General features: G+C 35.5%; 1 protein-coding gene across 3 annotated transcripts in view; it reads right to left on the bottom strand.

Annotated features, from left to right (window-relative positions):
- The window catches only part of CTDSPL2 (CTD small phosphatase like 2), a 104,334-nt gene that overhangs the window by 27,038 nt on the left and 55,987 nt on the right, over positions 1 to 21,309 (bottom strand). For 2 of the 3 annotated variants that reach the window (XM_043986804.1, XM_043986803.1), the window contains 3 exons: positions 11,043 to 11,181; positions 6,826 to 6,975; positions 4,308 to 4,523 (listed from right to left, as the gene is read on the bottom strand). In XM_043986804.1, coding sequence (XP_043842739.1) covers positions 4,308 to 4,523; positions 6,826 to 6,975; positions 11,043 to 11,181 — 505 coding nt within the window. The remainder of the gene's footprint in view (positions 1 to 4,307; positions 4,524 to 6,825; positions 6,976 to 11,042; positions 11,182 to 21,309) is intronic. The other variant, XM_043986805.1, reaches the window with a different exon arrangement.

Genomic DNA, 21,309 nt, shown 5'->3' with positions numbered 1-21,309 from the left:
GCTTTGAAACTCTAGTTCTACCACAATCACCTGACCTTATCACCTACTCTACTGATCTCTCTAGGACACTCATTTTCATTAATGACTTCAAAACTTGGTTTACTACCTTCTCTTGCCATCATCCTTCACAACTTGACATTTATGCTAATGACCATTATGATTCCTTGGCTTCTCACAATTTCTTAATCTCCACAACTTTAAAGATGATGCCCATTTTTACCAAACTGCTGTTACTACCAGAGGAGTGGTCATATGCTAGACCTTACCACCACTTGAAACTGCTCAATTGCTAACTTGTTTAATTAAAATTCTCCCAGATCACAAGCTTGTGTTCTTCCACTTCTCTCAGAATTTGAATCTTTGCTCTTGACCCATGGTCTCTCTCTCTTTTTTTTTGTGAGGCAATTGGGGTTAAGTGACTTGCCCAGGGTCACACAGCTAGTAAGTGTTAAGTGTCTGAGGCCAGATTTGAACTCAGGTACTCCTGACTCCAGGACTAGTGCTCTATCCACTTCGCCACCTGGCTGCCCCAACCTATGGTCTCTCAAACCCTAGTCTTCCAGGCTATCCCTTCTGATTTGGTTTCAAATTCTTAACCTTTCTTTATAGCTTGACTATATTACAACTGGTCAGTTTTATTCATTGATACACCCTTTCCCATGACCTTCTGCTGTTCTTGTTTTGTTAACTCTTACCATCATTTGGCTCTTCTCCAAGATGTTTGTTCTGTGGGGACCAATTTTTAATTGGGGAGTGTTAGCTAAGCGGCTCTCCACAATATTGGGGCAAGGAAGGAGACTGGCAGCCTCCCTCAAAACAGAACAGGATTTATTTTAACAAGAACAAACTTAAAAAAAACACACAAACAGCATCAGTAGGATCAAGGGAAAGGAAATAAAATGGAGAAAGGGAAATTATACAACCTGAAGAAATACCACTGCCCAGGAATCAGCTGAGAATACACAGCAGAGCTCCTGTCCCCTGCCAGCGTCCAGCTAGAATGGCCAATTCTCCTCCCCCAATCCCAGAAACCCCCCACCCGCAGCCAATGGGATGGCTGCTCTGACAGTCACATGACTGCCCTCACTAGGCTTCCAATCATTATAATTTTGCCAGGCCTAGGTAGGCGGCAGTGAGTGGTGATGACATGAGGTGCCAGTGCCATGGCAATGGCTACAACCAGTGGGTGGAGCACCATGCGGTTTGGGGGGCCTCAAGCCAGTGCGAATAAAAAACTCAAGTAACAATTAATTCTTTACAGTTCCCAAGCAGAGGTAAACACTGCCAGAGAAACAACTAGTATTAAGTGAGTTATTTCCTTTTCTGTGACTGTGGAGAATACCATTCTCCTTGTCAGAACTAACCACTATAACATGTCCTTGATTTCCATTTCAAATCTCCTCTGGCACCTTGCTCCATCAATTATGCTCTTTATGGCATCTTCAATCTTTCTTCTGCTGGTTCCTTCTATCAGCTTACGGATGTCAAGCAAACATCCCCTTGATCTTGCTATTCACTTCAAGTTAATGTCCTCTCTTTGCCCTCCCCCACTTTTACAGCTAACTGTCTATATGGTATAGTCAACATCTGCCATCTTTTACATTCTTACTACGCATTCAATCCTCATCCCTCTACAACCTGGTTTCTAGGACTACTATTCTATTCAAAATGTTTAAATATGGTCACTAAATCCAAACTCTAATGGTCTCTTCTCCTTAAATGCAAAAATAAAAGGGCTTCTTCTCCTTCATCTTTGATCTTTTTCTAGCACTTAAAAATACTGACTTATTCTGAATATTCTTTTCTTTTGGCTTTTTCTTTTTCTTTTTTTTGGACATAGCTCTCTCCTAATTCACTTAGAAAATTTCTCATTTTTTATCTCATTTGGTTTCCTTCATTGATTTTGTGCACCTACTTCACAAATCTGAGCTTTCCCAAAACCTCTGTGCATTGTTTTCTTCTTTCTAAATACTTTCTTGGCTTCAGTTACCATCTTCATGAGGATTATTCCTAAATCTTTATCTCCAACCAACCCTGAACTCCATGGTCCCACATTATGAACTGTCTTTAACTCATCATAGCTCAATATGGGTTCAAATTTCATCTCTAATGCAGGATGAGAAGAAGTCTCTTCTATCTCTAGAGGTATGAGCCCATGACATTTTCTGGAAGCCTGTATTTCTTCCTACATTACACATTTATACTGATTGCACTACCATTCTCCTAGGCTTAAAACCATCAAGTCATTCTTGACATTTTCTAACATTCAATGGCCATACCATGTCTGTTCTACCAATGCATTATCTTTTGCACCTGAGCCCTTTCCTTTCCATTTCTGCTATTACCGCTGCCTTTCATGTACTTTTGCTTGTATTAATGTAAGAGACTCCTGAGTGAGTTATCTGTGTTGTCACTCTTTCTCCAGATCACCTTCATACTACCATCATATTAATTTCCTCTAATGCACAAATCTGATTGTATCACTTGCCCTGCTTAAAAACCTTCAATGGCTTGCCAATGTTTAGGAATAAAACAAACTCATTTGTATGAGAGGTTCAAAATCCTCCACGTTCTGGATCCAGTGAATTTTTCTAGCCTTATAAGTAATATTCCCCTTTATGAACTCTAAGTTGTAGCCAAACTAGGCTATCCCACGTTTCCCAATTTATTCCAACCTTTTTCTATGCCTTTGTAAAGTTGTTTCTCCCATGCTTGGAATGGACTTTTCCTCTATACCTTCTCTACCTGGTGACATACTTAAAGCATCTTTCCTTCTAAAGTCTTTCCTGATTCCACAATGAGAAGTGATCCCACACCTCCTTTAATCACCTGGGCTATTTTATTTGATTTTTTCTTTCTTTCTGAGTGGGGCAATGAGGATTAAGTGACTTGCCCAGGGTCACACAGCTAATAAGTGTCAAGTGTTTGAGGACGGATTTGAACTCAGGTCCTCCTGAATCCAGGGCTGGTACTCTATCCACTGTACCACCTAGCTGCACCTATTTGACTTTCTTATACACCTTGCATTTTCCTCATCCCCTAAAAGTTGTTTTTTCTGTTTTGTTTTGGTTTTTTTTGCTGGGCAATAAGGGTTAAGTGACTTGCCCAAGGTCACATAGCTAGTAAGTGTCAAGTGTCTGAGGCTGGATTTGAAATCAGGTCCTCCTACCCCCCCTAAGAGTTTTATAAATTTTAATGTTAGAAAGGCCTTTAGAGAAAATTTGGTTCAATAACTTCATTTGGAAGCTGAGGACTAGAGAAGTTAAGTGACTTGACTACAGCCACACAGCTAATATGATTCACACCTAATATTTGAACTCAGATCCCAACTCCAACTTTAGTACCTTTTCTACTTCATCTCACTGCCTACTCTTAAATATTTTCTAAATTTGTATACAGGTTTCTCTTCCTTACTAAAGGTCCTCAAAGGACTGTTCCTTTTCATTTGTATTCCCAGCTTCTACCATAATGCTTTGAACTAATAATCAAGAAAAGGAAATAAGGGAAGGACATACAATTAAATGTCTATACTAACAATAAAGAGTTTGTAATTATTTCTACAGTAATCCTAGGAACCTAGAAAGAGTAGAAATACTTTTTACAGACTTCATGAAGGCCTGGGCATGTACTGATTCTAATTATGCCACAAATGAATTACATTCTTTCCTTAATAGGATCCATGGCAGTCTCCCAAACTCTGTAGTAAACACCTTTTTCCCCTTCTATTTTTGAAGTATGTCTATTACAACTCCTGTGGCCATAGAATCTGTAGTCTTTAATGTCTCCATAGTCTGGAAACTGCAGTGACCTAGCAGACAGATCATGGCCCTGGGAAGATTTAGTCTGGGGAAAGCCATCCCCTCACTCTCAGAGTCTATTAGGAAAGTTTTATTTAGCAATTTAAAGTACAGTTGAAAATATGGGCACTCTAATAGGCTCAAGGTGGTGTTATAGTTCATATATACTGAATAATTTTAAGAAGCATTCACACATATACAAAATATATCTCAAAGCTGAGATGTATCAGACAATCCTCAAAATATAATAGTACTTGTGAAAATATTTAATTAGCAAGGTTGATTTTTTTTATCACTAATTTTCAGTTGGGTATTAATTCTCAGCTGGTAAAAAGAAGTTTTCTGGATTAGTTAAAACATGGCTTTGCAAGTGATAACTTAAAATCTTCCTCTTGAATAAATTTCACTAGATTTTTTGGGATAAAAAGTATTTGCACTTAGTTGTCTATTTTAAAGTTTATGTATAATTTATTCCCTGATAATCTGTAGTTATTTAAGGGATGTCTTTACCTGTAAGAGGTGGTATATCACGATTAGTTGCTTCTTCCACTTCTTCTAAGCCATTATTTATTGTAGGCCTGACTTGAATTGCTTGATTTGAATAAGCTGTTCCATTTGTTGATGTAGTTGTACTGGTAGTGATTTCATCTACCTGTTCCATATCAAGCTGTTTTACTATTTCTTCAGCTTCCACAGCTTGTCCGGGGGAATCTGATCCTGATGTTCCTAAAATTATGATTCAATAAACTAAAAATCATTATCCTTAAAATTAAATTATCCTAAAGGATAATTTCTGAAAAGGGGAGGGGGGCGAGGGATGGGGACAGTGAAATATTGTAAAATTTCATTGTTTCTAGTAATAGTTTTGATAAACAAATCCTTTCTTCTGAGAAAGTTCAATGACTGAGCAATTTCAAAATACCTATCAAAAAAAAATCTTAAAGCACTTAAAGAATGTTTTATTAGTGTTCTTTTTTTTTGTCAAACTGCAGTGATTTCCTAATTAATATTCCTCCCTCTCTGAATATGAACAACCACCTTGTAACAAAAAAGAGTTAAACAATACCGGCCTACTCATTTTCTGGGACTAATATTGGTCACAGTAATTAATCTGCATCCACCTATATTTTAGTATTGCTTTCATATACATTATAGTAGTCACTATATATATTTTAAGCTCTTTAGAGTTATTCAGCTACATGGAAGAAACTGAAATACAACTGAAATTAAATTTTAATAAAATGTTTCTTCCTTGTCCCTGAAAGGTTATTCTATTTACTAAGTCACCTCCCTCATCATGAGACACAATTTTATATTTTCTTCCATCATTTTAAAAGCATGTTTTTACTGATATCTTCTATTTTTATATAACCTACATTTCCCAGTATGCTCTTCCTAGTCCCTTCACAGGAAGTCATTCCTTATAATAAAGACTGTATAAAAAAGAAGAAAAAAAAAGTTCGGCAAAAATAATTAAAGTTATCAAAAAAGTTTGGTGCTGTATGCAGTGTTCTATATTCATGGTCTATATCTGCAAAAAAGTGGAGGGTGGGGTAGGGCATAGCTGTGCTCTCATCTTTTTTTTTTTTTTTTTAAAGATCAAACCTGGTCATGGCATTATTTTGTTGCTGTTCATTCCATCCACATTGTTACCCTAATTGTGTAGATTATTTTTTCTGGTTCTGCTTACACATCAGTTCATAGAAGTTCTTCCATGCCTCTTTGTTCATATTCATAATATCTTATAGCACAGTAACATTCCATTATACTGAAGTACCACGATTTCTTTAACAATTCCTTAGTCAGTGGGCATCTAACACTGTTTCCCGGAGACATCCAAAATGGCTTTCTCTTCCTCACACACAATACTTGATAGCCCTTCTCTTCCCATATCTGGACCTTTTGTACTGGCTTGTCTCTCATGCCTGGAATTCCTTATTCATGCCCTACAGAGTCCTCTTTTCCTTCTAAAGTTCAGCTAAGATACTATCTTCTGCATTCAGTATACTCTGATCCCTTCATGTACTAGTGCTCTCCCATGCTCAAACTACCTTGCATTTGTAACAATTTGGTATGTCTCTATGGATTTATTAACTTTATATTTATTTTGTATGTATTTTTACACGTACTTGGTTCTTCTTTTAGAATCTAAATTCATTGCCACTAAGCATTGTCTCATATTTTGTACTTTAGCCATAGAATCTAGCACTAAATATAGTGCCTAAACACAGTAGGGAATTAAAGACTTGTTTGATTAAATGATTTGCTATCATAAAAATGGTGTGATAAATTATTTTAGTAAATATAATCTCTCTTTGTCAATGGCCTCCTAGCACTGTAATCTCTGGGTCAAAGGAATGGATAAATTGGTCACTTTGCAAAATTCCAAACAGTTTTCCAGAATGGCTTCATGTATCATTTAAAGGTTATGTACAAATAAAACCAATACAGGCAAGATTAGAAGGAAAGCAGAAAACTGGGGGAAAAATTTATAGACAGTTTCTCAGATAAAGGTCTCCTATCAAATATATAGAAAACTTTCTCAAGTTTATAAGAATGAGTAATTCCCATCAAAGGGTATGAACAGTTTTTTGATGGAAAAAAAAATCAAAAGTATAGTCATAAAAATGCTCTAAATCATTATTAATTGGAGAAATGCAAATTAAAACAACTTCGAGATATCATCTCACACCTATCAGATTGGCTAAAATGATTGAAGCGGTAAATGACAAATTTCACCAAGACGTACCTTTAAAAATCAACTAACTAGCAAGTATTTACTAAATGACTAATATGTGTCTAGCACTGTGCAAGGCTCTATTAGGGCAAACAAAAGGAAAGCTATGATTCCTGCCTTTTCCTCCTATCATAAAATACCTTGATAACATCTTTTATTGATGTTCCTATGTAATAGAAGCCATAAAATATGCAACTCAAAAAATCCAAAGTCTTAAAAGTATAAACTAGTAAAAACACTTGAAAATATACACTTTCTTAACCCACAGCATTTTTAATAGTTGATACTCACCATTTTTATTTGCTGGTGAGAAAAAGTTGAAGACAGGAGAAAAAATGGTGCCCAACAACGTAGTCCTTGGAGGACTCCCAGTGGCAGGACTATCTTCTAGTTTTCCATTTTGTTTTACATGTTGATTTGTCATTTCATAACTACCAGCTTCTGAGAAAAATAAAAACAAATCTTCATAAACCATGCTGAAAAGAAAAAAATTGCTTTTCACAAACATACCCTAAATTATTCTTCTCTAAAATAATGCTGGTAACATTCTATATAAAGGTCACTGTGTAAAATGGGTTATTTAGAGTATTCAGAGCAACTCCTTAAAGAAACATTGAGACAAAATCCTAGGTAAAGTTTGAATAACCTGGAGGGTTTTTTTGGGGTATATTTCAATGTTTGAATTTATTTTTCTTCAACTGAAGGTACATCTATATTTAAAATTATTACTGCAATATAAATCTACCAAACATACAAAATATATAAATGTTAAGTTTCTTAGAGTTTCTTTGGCTTCCTTCAGAACTCAACTGAAATTTAGGCAAGAGGCCTTTGCCTTTCCTGGTTTCCCTCAACTGCTAGTGACTTTCCCTTTCAGATAACCTTACATCTATTATGCATATATCTTGCATACACCTAGTTATTTACAAGTTGTTTCCCTTATTAGGGAAGGAAGTAACTGTTTTTGTCTTTCTTTGTATCTCCAGCAGTCAGCCAGTGCTTAGAACACAGTAAGAGCTTAATAATGCTTGTTGACTATTAATCATTTTGGCAAAACCAAAAAGAACCCAAAGAGACAAATTTTTCCATTACATATAAAAACAAACCTGATGCTTATGACCCAAGACTCATTTTGTCTTTTTTGTGTGTGAGGCAATTGGGGTTAAGTGACTTGCCCAGGGTCACACATCTAGTAATTGTTAAGTGTCTGAGGCCGCATTTGAACTCAAGTCCTTCTGAATCCAGGGCCGGTGCTCTATCCACTGAAACACCTAGCTGCCCCCAAGACTCATTTTGACAATTAAATCATTCATGTATACTTGAGAATTATATTTCCTAAACATTCCCTGCAAATAGTTAGGATAAAGAACAATAAAGAGTCATCATGACTTATGGGGCAACATGAACTAAACCAATAAGTTAAAAATGAGGTAAGCTGGCAAGAGGCTTAAGAAATTTAGGACACAAGCAAACCTGTGATAAAAAGTTATGAAGTTCCTTATGAACAAAACATTTGATTCAAACCTCAGATAAATAATAAAAGCTTAAAGCAATCGTAATTAAAACAGCACAGATGCACAGACTTAGGTTGAAGAATTTAAGAATAAAGTAAAATCGGGCAGCTAGGTGGCACAGTGGACAGAGCACTGGCCCTGGAGTCAGAAGGACATGAGTTCAAATCTGGCCTCAGTCACTTGACACTAGCTGTGTGATCCTGAGCAAGTCACTTAACCCCAATTGCCTCACCAAAAAAAAAAAAAAAAAAAGAATAAAGTAAAATCAAGTTATAGGAGAATCTTTAAAGTGATCATTATTGGTGCTTGATACTGGAAAACTTTCAATATTTTAATGGGTCCACTATGAGAGAGAACTATTTTTATCTCTCACTGGTCTCCTCCTCATTTTAGCTCTTTAAAAATGTTTTTGCCCTTTTCTTTTCTTGTTTATGCTTTTCTCTTCTTTCCTTTCCTGTCTTTCTTCTTTTCCTCCCCTTTGGTTCCCACCAGCAAGAGAGGTACAGCACTGGTTTGTGAACTTTTAAGATACTATAAAAATGCTACTATGATTACTGCATTTGGGGGAAGGAGGGGCAGGGCAATGAGGGTTAAGTGACTTGCCCAGGGTCACACCACTAGTAAGTGTCAAGTGTCTGAGACTGGATTTGAACTCAGGTCCTCTTGAATCCAGGGCTGGCGCTTTACCCACTGTGCCACCTAGCTGCCCCCAATTACTGTATTTTTTAAACAAACTCTGGGGGTAAATAACATATCTCTAAGACAATAGGAGGGGCTTATGTATTTGTGACCATGAGTTTTGTATGGAATATCACTCTGTTATACAAATGATTGAATACTTGATAGAGGACAATAGGCACATTTGTTTCATGAACACACACACACACACACACACACACACACACACACATATACACTAACAGAAAAGTTTATGGATAACTTTAGGAATCCCTATTCAACAAGTCATTAAATCACTTCCAATAAATGAGCTATTTGTCCCAGCAATCAAAAATGCATCAGTATTAAGTATGATAGAGCAGTGGTTCTCCACAAGCCTTCTAGAGGTCTGTGAGGTCAAAATCATTCTCATAACAATAACACTAAGATGTTTTAATTTCTAATACAGCACATAATGATAAATATCACTCACATAAAAGCTCTTGGGGGAGGGGGAAGTCCTCAATAATTTTTAAGTGTGTAAAGCATCCTGAGACCAAAAAGTTTGGGAACTACTGTGACAGAGAATGGAGGTATTAGAAAACAAATCCTAAAGAGTTGTGGTTCCCTAGCCCAATTAAGTTAAGCTATTAATGGAAGACTTATCAGTGAATCGGAAACAAACAAAAAACACTAAAATGAGCATACTTCTCAAATTCAAACTAGAAATCCATGGAGGAGAATAATAACTGACACTCATATTGTGCTTTTAAAATATTTATAAACAATCTTAATTATGCCTTATGGTAATCTTAGGAGGTAGATAATACAGATATTATCTTCACTTTACAGGTGAGAGTACAATGGAAGTTAAATGACTTCCCCACAGGCACACAGTTTGATCAAAAGTTTCTTCCTAATCCAAATCCAGTGTTCTCTCCACTATGTCAACCTAACTCTCACATAATGAAAGTTAGCTGAAATCATAAGCATGTGAATAAGAATTAATGAAAATAAACTGGCAGTAGAAAGCACTCAATACTTTTTTACAAAATCATGTCTTCCCTTTCTTTTCTATTATTTCAACTTAATACTATATTGAATGACTCCTTAAAGTACATACTAAAAATGACCTGTGGGGAATCTTTTCAACTGTAAAACAGGAGGAGGAAGGGTAACTGCACTAAATGTTTCCCTGAATTTCTTTCAATGCTAAAATGTTATGATTCTGGCAACAAATTTAAAACACAAATTTTAATCTTTGATTTGAGCAGCACTTTAATGGCTTCAGGAAATTAAAACTTTGTTAAGTAGTTAAAATGTTGGTCTAAATGTATTTTCAAGCCAACTAAAAGTCACAATTAGGTTTTCTAACATTCATTCAATTAATTTTGACAAGCATTTATTAAGAACTGCTTATATGTTGGGTATTAAGGAAACAAAGTCAAAAATGAAAACAGTCCTTAACCCTTAAAGAGTTTACAGTGTGCTGGGGGAAATTAAGGGATTCTAAGAATGCTGGCGTGTTAGAGCTGAAGATTGTCTAAAACAACTAGATTAGAGATCAGTTAATATTTATTTCTCCTTTTAGAGATTAATCTACTATAGCACCAAATATAATGTAGCAGAGATTTTTAAAAAGAGGAAACAGTAATTGAATTATTAGAGAATACTTGATAAAATTTGTCATGATAATAATGTTAATATTCTTCTATGGAACAAAACAATAAATCCTTAAATGATTTTCTCCTGTCCCCTTAAAAAACCAAAACAACAAACCAAAAAAAACCAACAGAAACAAAAAAATCAGGATTCATCCTGACAAATGCAGGGTGGCTTGGAAGTTACTACTCTTATGATTCACAGACCAGTTAGTGCTTAAAAGGACCTCGGAAATAATTCAGTCCAACCTCATTTTAAGATTTAGTAAAAATTCTCTTTAAAATGACATGATATTCCTTCATGCTCACATCTTAGGATAAATATTGATAAACTTAAGCAATGCATGAATTTTAAAAAGACTAATTTAGTGTCTACCCTCAACGAACTGAAACTGGTATACATTGTAGAAGTATGGTTGTATATTTTATTCCCTCAAAATAAATACTCAAAAAGCAGGGGAAAAGCTTTCCAAGATTTACTCCAAGATTTGAATCTAAAATAAAATCAATCATGCTCCTTTTTTGTATAGTTATCAAGGAGGCATTAATCCTATATTTACAGAAAGTTATTCATGATTAAAATCCAGAAAGATCAAATGTTTTGGAAAAAGGAATAGAATCCCTTCAATTGATATCTATTCCCACCCATAAATTAAATACACAAATATTAACAAACCTCCATTTACTTGACTTTTCCGTCTTACTCGAGATATCTGTTTATTGGGCTTTTCTCCTGTTCGAGGTGTTGATGTGATCAAGTTGTTATCTATATCCCGTTCTATTCTACTCCTCTTGGAAGGATTTTCTCTCTCTTCCTTAAAAAGTAAAAGAAAAAAACCACAGAACTGAATGATGCATTTCCTTCTCATAACTTACATTAATTAGGATGCTAAATTAAAATATAAATGAAATTATAAATCCCCCTTTCTGATTTTCATTTACAAAATAATAAAAAGTAACAGGCAGAGGTAGAATTTTCTTAATTCCATTTATAAGATAAACACAAAAAGTGGTGATCTAGTGATGCTTTATTAAAGTTATTAAATGTCAGCTATAATTATTACTATTAACAAAGTTCACTCTACCACTACCCCTTATTTAATAACATTTATACACAGCTACCTTGATAACAATCTAGCTCTAATGCCTCATCCTAGCATCATAATTCCAGGCTTTCTGAGACCATGGCAGAGGCCATCTCTGGCAGGTTCTATGTTGCCAGAAAGGTTTAAAATATCTTCTCTGATCTTTGGTTTTTGTTTTTGGGGGGGCAGGGCAATAAGGGTTAAGTGACTTGCCCAGGGTCACACAGCTAGTTAAGTGTCAAGTGTCTGAGGAGGGATTTGAACTCAGGTCCTCCTGAATCCAAGGCCAGTGCTTTATCCACTGCGCCACCTAGCTGCCCCCTGATCTTTTTAACAATATATTTCCAATGATTCTCCATGGTTCAAAAACAACTAAACTGGAGGGGTTACATACAAAACTAGGGAAAGGCACTTGATGGTTTTGAGTGAGCTGCAACAATTATAGTGTTAATGAAAAAGTGAGCAGTAGAGGCAGTGTAAAGGATCTCATTAGAAAGAAAGGATGCACTGGAAAAGAAAAAGGAAAAGAAAGAAGTCCATCAAGAAAAAAGGTGGAATGGCCTTGAAACACAGTGATAGATAACCAATGGAGAGCCTGCAAGCTGCATGACTCTGACACTGCAGTTTGGACAAATTAGATTTCTCTCTGTTCCTCATATGACACCCCATCTTCCATTTCCATGCATTTGAACTGGCCATCCTACATACCTAGAATACGGTTTTTCTTTACCTCTACCTCATAAAGTCTTTTTTCTTTATGAGGTACTTCAAGCATTACCATCACAAAACACTTCCTGATCTCCCCAACTGCTAGTGCCCGGTCTCTGAAATTGCCTTGTACTTAAGTATTCTGCTTAAATTTACATTTATTCGCTTAATATTTATGCTGTATATTTATGTACATATTTGCTGTCTATTAGAATTCAAGGTCTTTTCTAGTAGGGATCAAGTATCTATTAATTATGATTAATGGTGAATAATTAGCACCAGTGCCCAGTATAACACATAAAGGGCACCTAAATTATTTTAAGTAGATTGGTTTCTGTTTTTTACTTCTTTGGAGACAACTCCAACTTGACCTATTTAAAAAGGGGGAGATAAACAAATGTTACATGGATACAGAAAAAGATATCAACATGGGTTACCACAATTTCTTGCTGAAGCCCAGAAACAGCCTCAGTAATCAAACATGATCTTTTTGCCAAGCTGTAAGATATGGCAACCAAGAACAATACATATATGATATCAACTTACTAGTAAAAAGCTCAAGGAAGGCAATAGCAGAAGATTATTAGCAGTAATCTCAAGAGAAAAATGAATTTGTAGAAAGTGTGGCACAAAACCCAAATTAAGTTATATTATTCTAGAAGCATTCAAGATTAAATGGAATTATATATAGGATTCATTAACAGCTACAATAACAGATTAAACTTTTTGATCATCCCAGTTGTCATTATCAAGCCAGGCAGAGGAGTGTACAAATGGAGTAATTCTTTATAAGTGGTATGGTCTTGCAAATACTTGCTTATGAACTGACAGTGTGATTACTTTATCAAGTCCTGAAATACTACAACACCTCCATAATAAGAACCACAACCATTCAAAAGTCTGGAAGAAAAAGAAAGACAGATAATGCCTATTTTTTATAGATTATAATATGTAGGTGAAAGAACAGTCTATTTAATCTGTCAGTAAATATGTCTTGGAGAGACACAGCATATAGATAGTGAACAGAGTTCAGAAATAAGAGTTAGAAATGGAGCTAGAAGGCAACTAGGAAAGTGAGCATCTTTCAATAATCCCAAACTTCTTGAACCCAAAGACCACCTTGTTAATATTGGTATTCTTTCAATGATGCCACCATGTCATATGGTTTCATAGTAAAGAATCAAGGCCAATCAAATAATAGAAAACAAATGATTTTCGCAAAAAGAGGACACGTTGCATATTAAATGTTTTTTTAAGTTGCAATGTTTCCTGTATAAAGCAATAATTTAATTATTTTACTTTGTTCAAACTAATTTATAGAGCCCTCTACATGACTGAATTATAGAATACCACAGACTCTGCAGAACAAAAACTATAAATGATCCAGGTGGCAAAAGAAAGATGTGATGGGCATCAACAGGATCAGCATATTACCAATGATGTCTTACACACAACAATTATCATTAAGGATATCCAAAAGTATATGGTTGGATATGTATGCTTGGATCAAGTGATTATTGAAGCTAAGGTGTGACAGTGAGTACAACAGTGGTACCCATGTAATGTTAAAAGACCTAGAGGACACTTTCTTAGAACACCAAGTGAATACCCTATTGAAGATTGTTTGGAAGACATGGAAAGAAGTCAATGAGAAAGTGTGGATGAGTTTCCATCTGCAACTGAGGATACCTATACTACAGACCTACAGATATTTATGTGTGTATTTTATACATATGTGTGTATATATAAACACACACATGTATATGTTTTCAATTAAATTCAAATATTAGATGTAGCAGCAGCAAGACTAAACAATTTTTTCTAGGGGCTTATTAGGAATGAAAGAGAGAAATACGGGATAGGATGATAGTTGAGATGACAGGGTCAAATGAAGATTTTCTAAGAATGGGAAAGACCTGGGCAAGGGCATAAGCAGCAAGAAAGGAGCTAGTCAACAGAGAAAGACTGAAGATAAGAGAATAAGATGAGGCAAGTCCATGGAATTGAAGGCACAGGTAAACTTTGACAAGAAGGACTATATTTTCTTTTTTCTTTTTTTTTGGTGAGGCAATTAGGGTAAAGTGACTTGCCCGGGGTCACAAAGCTACTAAGTGTTAAGTGTCTAACTGCAGGGTCGGTGCTCTATCCACAGGACTATATTTTCTTTAGAGCTGGATCAAAGAAGAAGACTATAGGTGGAGATATAGTCAGTCAACAAGTATTTATCAAGCACTTATTATGTGCCAGGCACTGTGCTAAAACACCAGTAATATCAAGCAAAAAATAGTGCCTGTTATCAAGGAGTTCATATTCTAATCAGGAAAAGCAACATGTAAACAACTAAGTACAAATAAGATATATACAGAATGAACTGGAAGTATTTTGAAGTGTGAGGTAAGGGTAGATGAGGTAGATAGAACATGGTGATAGCCTTGATTTTCTCACTTAAATAAAAAGCAAAGTCATCTGTTTAGAGAAAGGGTTTGGGAAGGTGTCAGGGTTTGAGGAAGAGGGGTGGGGGAGAAGTATTTTAGAATAACATCTGAAGGTAATATGATAGAAAGTCAATTAGGGTTAAAAAAAAGTTCCACTGCAGCAGTGAAGTTACGCTGTGTTTGACTCTTCGTGACCCCATAGATCATACTGTCCATGAGGTTTTCTTGGTAAAGATACTGGAGTAGTTAGTTTATCATTTCCTTCTCCAGTGGCTTAAGGCAAACAAATGTTAAATGACTTGCTCAGGGTAACACAACTACAAAATGTGAAAGGCGGGATTTGAACACAGGTCTTCTTCTTGGTGTGATTAAAAAATATGAATTTATAGGGGACCCAATTCTCAGTAGTATTCAGCAGCATGGAGGAGAAAAGGAAGACATATATGAGTGGCCCAGAGTTGAGGTCTGGCAGGTCATGAATAGAAAGGGTAAAGGACAATAAAGTTGTCAACTACAGATTCAATAGAAAAGAAAGTCAGAGCAGAGGTCAAAGAACAGTGTAGTAATGTGATACAACAGTATAGTACCACAACAAGGCTAGAAATGAGATGACACAGAAGAATTGAACAACAAAAAGAGGACAGACAGTAATGCTGAGAAGGGAAAGATTTTCATTCAGAAATTAAAGGTGGGACAGCTAGGTGGCACAGTGGATAGAGCACCGGCCCTGGATTCAGGAGGACCTGAGTTCAAAACTGGCCTCAGACACTTGACACTTACTAGCTGTGTGACCTCGGGCAAGTCATTTAACCCCAATTGCCTCACTCAAAAAAAAAAAAAAGAAAAAGAAAAAGTGACTTCTAAAATATGAACAGTAATATATTTAGTGGTTCTTCCAAGACCTAATAAGATAGGATGCAATTGCATGAAAATAAACCCCACAAAATGTGCACTATTGATAGTTTACCTGACAAAATATCTCAAAGTGCAAAATACCCAACGAACATTAACCTGAAATTTAGTGTTTACTCAAAATCTCGATGACTAACCAAAACACTAATTAAATCTAAGAGTAAAAGACTGAAACTTCAAAACATTTTTGGTGATGGTAATATCTGTAGCATTAGCTAAGAATGATAAAATAGGTCTTTGTGTTTATTTTTATTGAAGATTAGGAGAACATAAACATTTTAACTCTCCTGCTACTGATGAAAGAATAAGTATTTTCAAAAACAGATTACCAAGCTCATAAAATGAGTACTGATTGTTAAGAAAAAAGCACCAATACAACACATTTTTACAAGAGCTATATGAGATATGGGCACCTAGTGGTTTTTTAATTGGGCTTTTAAGAACTTCTTATATAATCTAACAGAAGAAGTATAATAGTTCATGTACCTAGAAGTTCACAGGAATAAAAATCTAAGAAAGGAATCAACTATAAAATACATGGCCTCATAAAGCCATACACAAATATACAAAACATGACTAATAAGCAAGATGAACTAGAGACCCTACACTGAAAGAAGGCAAGTTTGACTTGATTAGTAAAACATGGACTTGGAGGGGGGGGGGTGAGGCTCATAACTCATAGGTAGAATATGGAAAGGAAAGGTTAATCTATTAAAAAAGGATTGAATAACAACGTGTATTAAGAAGATATACTCAAGTGACAAAATTCTTGAATAAGCATTTATTAAGTACCTACTATTTACCAGGCATTGTACTAAGCACTGGGGATACACAAAAAGAAAAAAGACAGTTCCTGCTCTCAGGGAACTTATAACATATAGAGAAGCATGGTGGGAGATTTTAGGTAAAATTCAAAGGAGATAGAAACAGAAATAATTAAAAAAGAAGAAAGATCAAATGCTAAAAATGGGGGAAAAAAAGAAACAGAAATAATTATGTTAAAAGAATATCTTGAACTAAAATGCTGATGTAAAATACCCATACATTCCATGTCCAATAAATACAGCAAGTTTCTGTTATCTTGCCAAACAAACATTCTTATTAGTAGAGCTGACAGATGTCCATATCATACATGGTTGGCCAATTTTCAAAGAAATAGAATGTAACAAAACTCCAAGTACAGTTAAGGTAATTTACTCTTTTCTTGATGACTCAGAAAGCATTTCTGGATTGTGTAAGAAGGCATAGTCATAAGTTGAACATGTTATTCTACTAGCAAAAAGTATAATAGGGAGTCTCTTGTAAGAATTTTAATGAATATGTCTTACCAAAGTGAAAAAAAGAATATGTTACAGACTACCACTACAGACTAGAACAGAGGCATGATATAGAAGTGCGGTGAAAGAGTTCAATTATGCAGATTTAAGTTAGGTTTCTCTCTCTGAAATTTCTTGCCTTGCCAAAATGATAATCAACCTCACTCCCAAAATGGAAGATATACTCTCCCTATTACGAATCTGATTCTAGCCACCAAGTAAGATAAGTTGCTGGGAAATAAATAATGGAAAGCTTTGGAAGAAGTGACCACTTTTATCTTACTATTTGTGGTAGAGGAAAGCCAGACAATCTGCCATGACCCTAGATTCGGGAGAAGAGATTTCAAAGGATACAGAGAAAGGATAGGTAAGAGTCTGTGTACTAAAAATCTCCAGGGGAATTCAGAAAAGATGGCAAGAATAGTGTCAGGAAGGCACTAACCTAGGAGGGATAGTTAACACATTGGATCAAAGTTGGGATTCCTAGCATACTGGGTTAAATCAGGATAAGAATAAATGTTAAAGTTTTATATTTGTATTTTAAAAAATCAACTTCATTAGTACAAAATGGGAAGAAATGACTAGGTTTTGAAAAGGAGCTGGATTTTTTAGTGGACCATAAGCTTGATATTAGTCAATAGTGTGATATGGAAACAAAGGAAGCTAATCCAGTTTTAGGCTATATGAACAGAGATAATGCTTAGTTCCTGATAACACATTATAGGAAGGACACTAACATCTAGGAGGAAGAGCTCTGAGCCCATGGTATATGAAAACTGGTTAAAGAAACTAGGCATGTTTAGCTTGGAGAAGAAAAGACTTAAGGAGCATGATACCTTTCTTCAAATATTTGAAGGGCTGCGGCTTGGAAAAAGGAATTCATTTTTTTCCAAATGGTTCCAGGGTATAGAACTAGGCATAATGGGAAGCTGTAAAGCAATAAATTTAGGTGTGAAATGTTGTTCAAAGTAGTCAAATAGGCTGCTTCAAGAGAGGGTTTTCCCTCATGGGAAGTCTTCAAGCAAAGGATGAATGATTACTTCTAAGATTTGTTGTAGAGAAGGTGTCTTTTCTAGTATAGAGTAGACAATACTGCCGCTGAAATTCCATTCAACTCTGAAATTTTGCGATTTTGTGTAATATCAAAAGAGTGATTTTGTCATCACAACAGGGAAAGAACTAAACAAACTACCATTTTAACTTTCAGTGATGCTTTATTCAGAAAACAAAAGTCTTAGGATTATATCAGATATTTTAACAATCCAAGACCAAAGAAGCACGGACATTTTAAAGTAAACCAATATACATTTAAAAGTTGTCTTTTTATTCAGGGAAAAAGGCAGAGCCTATTACCTGTATAATAGATGTTTATTAAATTCACTTTAATGCATATGTAATAAAATAAATTGCAACTAATTAGCAATTTCAAAGGGAATTTGAGAGATTTTCTGGTAACATCACACTAAAAGAATTCAATATGGTAAAGTTATCTGATTCAAAGCAGTGTATTCCCTTTAAGAACAGATTTTCTTTATATTCCTCCAAACAACTACTCAGTCCCTCATAAATAAGTGAATCTATATGAATATACTAGCTTTAAAAAACAAACAATGAATAACAGAAGATACCTAGGGGATAGCAAGGAAATGATGCCATCTACAGGCTTTTCCTAACATCCAGACAACTGTGCAGTGGAAAGAAGGCAGGATTTTAAAAGGCACTAGAATTATATGTGTGTACATGCATTCATGTGTATGTTTTGTACATATATGTATACATGCTGAGAACGTATCTGTACAACACACATACACACAAATATATAAATATATAGATAAACAAAGAAACACTGAGACTGGGGGGAAGAAGTGAAGTATAGGGGGGGAAATCAGGAAAGGTCTACTGTAAGTGACACCTAGGCTGTGAAAGGAAACTAGGGATTTTGAGATAAAGATGATGAGGGATTTCAGACATTAGGGTACCACCTGTAAAAAAGGTTTGGAATACAGCTTTTTTGTGTATGGGGAACAACTAGCAGATCAGTTCACCTAGAAAGAACTAGGTTGATTCTTTAGTGAAAGCCTCCATTAGTCCTAAGGAACAGACTAGGACACAGACCCATCGCTAGGCTGTGAAGCCTTTTCTGGATATCTTATACTCTGTTGGTGTCCCTGTTAAAATGTGGCACCTTGCATGTGGCCTAATGAGCACTAAAATCAAGTAAGCTTTTAAACTGCTATGTCATACTTTGGCTCATATATTGATTCAGTTCAGTCAACCAAAGTTCCAAAGCTTTTTTTTTAAAAAACTGATATTAAATCATTATTAAGATGGCATTTTCCATCATAAATTTTTTGACAAAATATCCCCATTAAATTTCATCTACTGGAAACTTCCTGATCTATAGGTGCTATCTCTATAGATCTTTAATCTATGACAGTTGAGGAGATTGCCAAGAGCAAAAATTTACAGAGAGAAAAGAGGACCTAGAACATACCATTGGGAAATAACTACACTTAGTGGGTATGAGGGAGTAAAGGAAATCAGGTAAAGGATCTTCACTGATCCAGTAAGGGAGACAGAGTAAAAGTCAGGGAGCTAGGAATCAAAAAAGCCAAAGGGTCATTTTCATACTTTCAAAATAATGTCACCATTTTTACTTTTACAAATGTTATTGAATAATTATCCTATCCTGTGTACACTTTACAAGATGCTATTGCAAAGGACTTATAAAGGATACTATTCTTGCTCAGAAAACTTACTTGCATTTAAAGCTACTAAATATTATTCCAAAATCCTCAAATTCAATAATCTCTCTTCCTTCAAGACACAGTTCAAACACTACCTTCTACATGATGCCTCTTCTAATTCCATTCAATAGCTTATGTTCTTCCTCCAAAACTACCTATTTAACTACTTTGTATTTTTCTCTCTACAATCTACATATATAAAATATATACAATTACACACACAAGCATTTGTTCCCTTCCCTATTATCATGTAAACTCCTTGAGAATAGGGATTCTTTCACCTCTGTATTTGTATTTCCAAAGATCTAGAACAGTGCCTGACACATTGCTTGACAATCCTTGTTGATTGGTTAATATGGAAAATGATAAAAAATTTTCACATTGAATTACTAATTCTTTTAACACCCGACATGTGATTCAGCATAAAAATATTGAAGACAGTACAATTATTTGATGTTAAAGCTGCTGGGCCCCAAAACTATTTTTTAAAAGACTACTGTATAACTGAGTACTGCCAAAATTTGAATAAGAATTTCACTTAAAAAAAAATCTAAATGAAAAAGGTTCTAGAAATATCATGGGTATAGGTTCTTAGAAATATTAGTAACTACAAGCATAAACTGAGAATAAAACTACTCTTCCCTCATCCTAATAAAGAGGAAAGGTGCACCTGAAACAGAAAAAGGAAATGTCAAAGAAACAAACAGAGATGTTATTAGGTAGCCATGGAGTCTTAGGGCTGAAACTCACCTAGACATGACCCACTTCACCTGGTTGTCCTTCCAGAGTAGGTATGCCTGAGAAGATGCATAGCCTATGCTTCCAACTACCTCCATACTAATCAGAGTCCAGGGAATTACTAGTATGCTTGGTTCTACTCTCATATTCCTCCAAACCAACTTTCAAAGAAAGTAGCTGATGGCTCCCATATTTTTCCAATGTTCTCAATCTTATCCTCCCTAATCTAATAGTAGAATAGAGATTCCCTGCAGTTCAATAAGCACACTTGAGGAGTAACCTAGCTGTAGCACAACTCCTGCCCAACAGAGAATGAAGAGCCTGAAAATGGCACTATGGCTAAATGGACAGTTTGGTCTCTTCCTGCTCTTATCGTTCAGGAAATTCCCGTGTTTTACCTCCAACACACAAGAGGACCCTCTGCCCTTAACTCTATCCTCTACCAACTAGAAAACAGTCCTGAGACAACAATGACAGCACACACATTGGATGTTATTATTATCCCAACTACTGGGGGAAAAAAGAAGAAATAAAAACAAAATTCTGCAACTCAAAGAACTTCTTCGATTTAAGAGACTTAAAGGATAAGCTACCCTCCCCAAATTCAAGCTGAAACATCAATAGATGGGGGGGGGGAAGAAAATTCAAATCTAAAATAAATATCAATGGAAGGGTGGAAGTACACGCACATATAAATCCTGTGAACAGATGCTGAAAGGAAACAGCTGGTATGGGTTCGCTAAGAACATGTTTCCTTTTTTGATCAGAATTACTAGAAAGCAAGCAAGGGGAATATCACAGATGCATGCATCTTCATTTTACTACTGCATCTAACAGTGTCCAATGTTATCCTTTTTTTGGACAACATAGAGAAATACCACCTGCATGATAGTACTGTTAGATGAGATTTTTAGGTAAATAACAGTATCCAAAGATCTGTATTTAAGATCAATGTCAACCTGGAGAGATTTCTAGCACACACACTTTGCTTGGTCCTGTCCT

The sequence above is a fragment of the Dromiciops gliroides genome, chromosome 2 (genome assembly GCF_019393635.1).
Source record: "Dromiciops gliroides isolate mDroGli1 chromosome 2, mDroGli1.pri, whole genome shotgun sequence".
NCBI classification, from domain to species: domain Eukaryota; kingdom Metazoa; phylum Chordata; class Mammalia; order Microbiotheria; family Microbiotheriidae; genus Dromiciops; species Dromiciops gliroides.
The sequence above is the reverse complement of the archived record's forward strand: the minus strand, read 5'-3'. Positions and strand labels throughout refer to the sequence as shown.